The sequence below is a fragment of the Apium graveolens genome, chromosome 2 (assembly GCF_009905375.1).
Source record: "Apium graveolens cultivar Ventura chromosome 2, ASM990537v1, whole genome shotgun sequence".
In the NCBI taxonomy this organism is placed as follows: domain Eukaryota; kingdom Viridiplantae; phylum Streptophyta; class Magnoliopsida; order Apiales; family Apiaceae; genus Apium; species Apium graveolens.
Window position 1 is genome coordinate 30,584,490 of NC_133648.1, and position 6,141 is coordinate 30,590,630.

The window sequence follows — 6,141 nt, forward strand, 5'->3', positions numbered from 1 at the left end:
CATTATTTTCTCTTAGAACTTGTTGTATGTTTAAAGTGTAAAAGTAATTTATCAATTTATTGGTGATGTTTAAGTATGTGATCATCTTGGGATCCTTAGCTTCATAGGAACCATTGACATGATTAAAAATTAACAATGAATCACAATTTACATCAATATTTCTGGCATTCATATCTTTAGCAGTCATGAGCCCCACAATCAGTGCTTCGTACTCGGCTTCATTATTGGTGGCTTTGAAGTCACAACATATTGAATGTGCTATCATATCCCCCTGTAGCGATTTGAGTACAAGCCCCAATCCCATTCCATTTATATTCTAAGCTCCATCAGTATACAATGTCCATGGCTTGGTGTCCACCCTTGAAAAGACTCGCTGAAACTCCTCCTCAGCTATCGTCATTTGGCTTGGACTGAAATTAGCCAAAAAGTCAGCCAGAGCTTGTTATTTTATGGCACTCCTTGTATCATATGTAATGTCATAAGTGCTCAGATGTATGGCCCATTTCGCCATCCTTCCCGTCAAGTCAGGTTTGCTCAAGATAGTTCTCAAAGGAAAGTTCGTCATGACATGTATTTTGTATGATTCAAAATAATGCCTTAATTTAGTTGAAGTCATGGCCAATGCAAGCACCAACTTTTCTAGTTGTTTCCGCATCAACTAGGTTTTTGCTGACCTAATAAATAGGCGAATGGACACCTTCGCTTTCTTTAATGAGCACTCCACTCAAAGCATGATATGTAACAAACAAGTAAACACAAAGGTCCTCTCCTTAAAGAGGCTTAGACAAGATCGGAAGAGTAGTGAGATATTTTTTCAGGTCGTTAAGTACATCTTCATGTTTTTCTGACCACATAAACCCCTTATTTTTCCTAAAAAATTGTAAAATAGTTTACATTTGTCCGATGATTCTGAGATGAACCTGTTCAAGGCTTTAACTCTTCCCATCAGTTTTTGGACGTCTTTAACGTTTGATGGACTCTTTAACTCAGAAATTGCCTTAATTTGTTCTGGGCTAGCTTCAATGCCCCTACTACATGAGTAACTCATATGTCTGTCTCTCAAGCCACCCTTTTAGCTTGTGAGTATGTAGACCCACACACTTCAGAACCACCCGCAATAAAGTTAATTTCTTTGTGATGTGGTGGTGGTGGTTGTCTTACTGGTGTCATGTTGTCTCCATTAAGTGACTTGTCTCTCCAAACGTAAGATGCTTTCTTGGATGTCATGAACTCAATTAAATATCCCTTCTTGGTTAAGAATTATAACTCCTTTCATAAAGCCACACATTCATAAGCTTTATGTCCGTAATCTCCATAATAGTCACACCATAATTTGGAATTTGGATTCGCCTTAAGCTTGTTGATCTTCATTGGCCATTTGACTATATCTCCCAACTTGGTGAACTCCTTCATCATGGCCGAAGGTGTTATCGTGAAACCATAATTATTGTATGTAGGTGGAAAATTAGGGTCCTTCCTCCAATCACTACGTTCCTCCTTCCTCCAGTCATTACGTTCCCCCGTCGTGTTGACATAAACTTCATCCCTAGAAGGCCTCGAATAGGGTTTGTACTCCCTAGACCTTGGTGTTGTAATCTTTCTCGAAGTCCTGTAATATTTCTCATCATCCTCCCTCATGTCTTCTTCCAATCTCACTTGTGCCATAGCTTTAGCTTGCACGTCATCCATAGTTCTACACGGGTATTTTGTCAGTTCTTCATTAAGTGGAGATTTCCTCTCTAATTCCCTTCTGAACGCCTCAATGGCTGTGGGTACATCGCAGTTGGTAATAGTCATATTATCTCTATTGAATCGTGTCAAGTAGTCATGTAATGGCTCTCTATGACGTTGCACAATCTTGTAAAAATCACTTGTGGTTTTCTCGAACACTCTGCTACTAGAAAATTGCATGTTAAATGTGTCTTCTAGGTTGGCAAACATATTGATACTCATGTGTGGAAGATTCACGAACCATTATAAGGCTGGTCCTGACAATGTGGAACCAAAGCCCTTGCATATATAAGCTTCCTTAAAGTCACATGTGATAGGTACCGTGAACATTCGTTGCTTATATTGTGCAATGTGTTCCAAATGATCACTACTACCATCATATGGCCTCATTTATACACCGTGAAGCATTTTGGTATCTCTACCAAAGCAATGTTATCGTGAAAAGGTGAATCAACATAGCTTGTAGAAGTCGCTTTCTCCAACGGCTTTGGAATGCCAGGAATTCTTTCAATTAAGCCCCTCACCTCTTGCAATTCTCTTTTGAATTCCTCTGTAATTTGGTTTCGAGACCTTGTACTCCTGTGACGTGATCTCCTCCTATCATTATCCTCATCTACACTTTCACGATCATCATAATATTTCTCATCACGTTGTCTTTCTAGGTCATCATCGTTATTTGGTATGTTCTCTATATCCTCTATCTCGACGACATCATCAATAGTCTTTGTTGGTCCTTCATGTTGATCCTATTCTTCAATATCATCCATATCCAGACGCCTAATCACACTTGGGATCGTCTTCTTTGTAGCTGTATTGGTTTTAGATTTGGCCATGGTTAGTTCTTTCTTTAATGTTTCATTTTCAGAACATATTTTCTCTATCTCCTCTTATAGTTTTTCAACGTTGTTGCCATCTCTTTGTTGCTCTCAGCCTCAGCTCCTTGATTGGTAGCTTGTTCTTCCATGTCGTTTCCCGTCATCGTAGTGAATCAACCAAACTTTTAGCAAGTTTCCCACAGATGGCGCCAATTGTTTGTACCAAAATTTGTACGTTAAATGCTAAAGTTGGTTGGATTAGTTAATCGTGTAATGCAACTAAACTAAGAACAAGGTAAATAAAAATAACACAAAGAATTGGTGACGCGAAAAACCCGTGAATGGGAAAAAATCATGGGTGGGATTGATTACCCAACCTAAAAGTGATCCACTAGATATTCGAGGATGGTTACAAGGAGTTTTACATGGTACATTGCCTTGATCACAAACTAAAGCTAATGTTATTGAAGTGTTTTTGTTGCTCGGTTTTTGGATGATAGTATTGTAAGTTGTTCTTCTCAATGAAGAAGATGAACTCGAGTTGTGTTTGTCTGTTGTCTAGCTATAATGGCTATCTTTTTTGTTATTATTGTTGGTTATCCCACGATTCCATTTCGCACCCCACCTTTATATACTTGCTTCCTCTTTCTTATCCACCTTTTTCTCCATTTTCAAATTCAAGGTTTATCCTCCTTCCTTCCTATGTTGTTGAAGAACCAGTCTTGATAACTAACCAATACTCCTATAAACTCGTTTGTTGTTAGACTAACTCTTTCTCATTAGCCATTTTTAGTCGATATCTTCGATGCCGTCTAAAACGCCTTTTGATTTTTTATCTCGACTCGTCCATCTTATTCTATGTTGTCCACTTCTCAATCATGTCCCGTAGTTAGTGAAAATATGGACATAACAATGAGGATGAAGACAAAAAGGAATTTAGAAATTATGCTCTCATGGATCTTGAGCATGGAGAATCATCTACTTCAAAATCATAGGTACCAACTCTAACCACTATTGAATTATATGCTAGTCAATATAAGGAAACTGTTGAAAAGATAAGTGTATAGATGTTTCATATACACACAAGCATGGTGGCAGCTACTGAGGAATTGAGTAGGCTGTCAAAGTTAAATGAGAAGCTTGAGATTGAGAAACAAGAATTGGAACTGCAGTTTGTTGAGCTTAACACTGTCAAGCAAGAAAATGAATATTTGAAGAACAAGCTAAAGTGTGCATGTGAAATAGAATTTGTGTTGAGGGAAAAGTTGGAGAAGAATGAGGTGAAACTGAAGTCATTCAGGTTTGCATCTCAGTTGGTTGGACAGTACCATGAGAAGAACAAACCATGTGCTAATATAGCTATTAGTTTGGACTATGATTCCTTGGATAGAAATAAGAAGAATGAAGGTGACAAAGAAAAAGCAATTGCAAATCAGGATGTCCCAACTATGCTGAGAAAAGTTGATGCACCTTTATTCAAGGCATGTGAAGTCAATTTTAGTAAAGAAGATTTGGTCATCAAGAAAGAGCTTATAGATGAAGACAATGAGAAGGAATTCACAGAAACAACTCCAACTCCTAAAACTGAAAAGAAGCCCATGGTCAACCAAGTTTTTAAGACAACAATTAAAGAAATCAAGACTGAGAATGCAGGAAAGAAAAAGAAGAATATGAATGGGAAAATTGGATTGAACAAGAGCAACAACTTTACATTTTTTGCAAATGCTTTTGATTGCATTCCTTGCAACATGAAAGTGATGACAAGTTGTCATAAACTGAGAGTATATCTCAAAGAAGTTATAATTGGATCTACAGCTAAAAAGGAAAATGCAAATAAGTCACTAAACACACTTCTTTCAGAATCATCAAATTCTACTTCTGCAACTTCTGTTAAAATGAAAAAAGTACCCAATACTGCTTGGGTATCTAAACACACTTAATCCTCATTGTGCGCAGGGCAAAGTAAAGAAGGTCATATGGATCATAGACAGTGGATGCTCCAGGCATATGACAGGTGATAAAGCCCTGCTATCATAATGTGAGGAAATGGCTGGCCCATTAGTGGATTTTGGAGACAACAACAAAGGATTCACAATGGGATATGACAAGTTATTTTCTGGAAATGTTGTCATTGAAGATGTAGCACTGGTAGCTGGTCTTGAGGTGAATCTCCTAAGTGTCAGTCAATTCACATATAGAGGATTTAAGGTTTCATTTGACAAATGAGAATGCTCAATTATCAGCAAAAATACTGATGAAGTTGCTTTGAAAGGAGCAAGAAAAGGAAGCTTATTTGTTGTAAATTTATACTGTTGCCCAGTAAAGATACAATTGTTTAAGGAGGGTTGGATACAATTGTATAAATGTTTCGAACAAGTAATAAAATATAACAGCTTTTTATATTTCTGATAAAAACTGTTACAAAAGCCTCTCAAGAAATACTGAAGTTCTTGAGAGCTGCTAGGTCGAATGATACTCGAGATCGATACACTATGTGATGACCTAAACTGTGTTTATATACTACACAGCTACAACTAAATAATCTAAGATATGCATTATCAAAAGCTAACTGAAACTGATACATATCTTCAACTGAATAGATAAAGTCCTATAACTCAGACGTAAAAGATATCTACTCCACCATACAAGAAACAGAACAAATCTTCTAAGCGGACTGTCTTCAAATACTGATGACATCCAAATGCTGATGATGTGTCAAATCCTGACGATACATCAAATACTGATGACACCCGAACAACCAGATCCTGAGCTTCTTTTGATCATTGAAAATTCAATATGTAACAATCTCCCCCAATTTATGCTTAATGTAATAAAGCATAAATTCCATTCTCAATGATGCCAAAACCAATCTACAAAATGTATAAGGAGTAAATCTTACTTCAGTATCTTCAGATAACTGGCAGTTGTTTCCAGAAAGTTTTTCAATCTTTCTTCTTCCTTGTCTCGTAGGAATTTAACAAGCTTTTTCTTCAACTCTCTCTTCTCTTCAGTGTCTTCTCCAAGCTGATAGATGGCTGATCTCAACTTAGAAATTGAGCTTTTTTATCTCAAGATCACCAATCAACATGAAACTTATACTGGCATCTTCATGATCAGGACTGAAGGATAACTAAGGACTGTTAAAAAAAACTTTTAGCACGACAGCTCCCTTTTTCATCTTTATTTCTTGACCAGTATAAGTTCTATACTCAGGAACATAATCACCATTGTATTTATCATCTTTTGTCATGACTCTTCTTCTGATGATTTCAAGTATCATAGAAGACTAATTTCTGGTGACACTGTTCTCAACTCTAAGAAGATAATGAATATATTTCAATTTTGTCACAGTCTTCATTAAGAGTTGCTTCAATGTAAAGCTTTTTACTTTACCATCCTTGAAAAAGTACAAAATCTCCTCTCTGACATCATTATCATTTATCTTTCTATAAACGATCTTCACAGCTTCAACTTTCTCAATATGTGAAGGAGAAATTCTTTCACCAAGATTCTCTGTCAGAGTATTTGTATCCAGCAGATCAGATCTTAAAATCTCCATATTAGAATGACCAATGCCTCCTCTAGTTTGAGATTT

At 36.8% G+C, this 6,141-nt stretch overlaps 1 protein-coding gene across 1 annotated transcript; it reads right to left on the minus strand.

Moving 5' to 3' along the window:
• Positions 1 to 1,272: 1,272 nt before the first annotated feature.
• On the minus strand, positions 1,273 to 1,941 carry LOC141687414 (uncharacterized). Its single transcript, XM_074492670.1, has one exon. It carries the CDS (start codon positions 1,939 to 1,941, stop codon positions 1,273 to 1,275), a length of 669 nt encoding a protein of 222 aa, XP_074348771.1.
• Positions 1,942 to 6,141: the final 4,200 nt, after the last annotated feature.

Coding starts and splice junctions, on each gene's coding strand:
- LOC141687414 (XM_074492670.1), bottom strand. CDS start 1,941: ATGTTTGCCAACCTAGAAGACACATTTAACATGCAATTTTCTAGTAGC.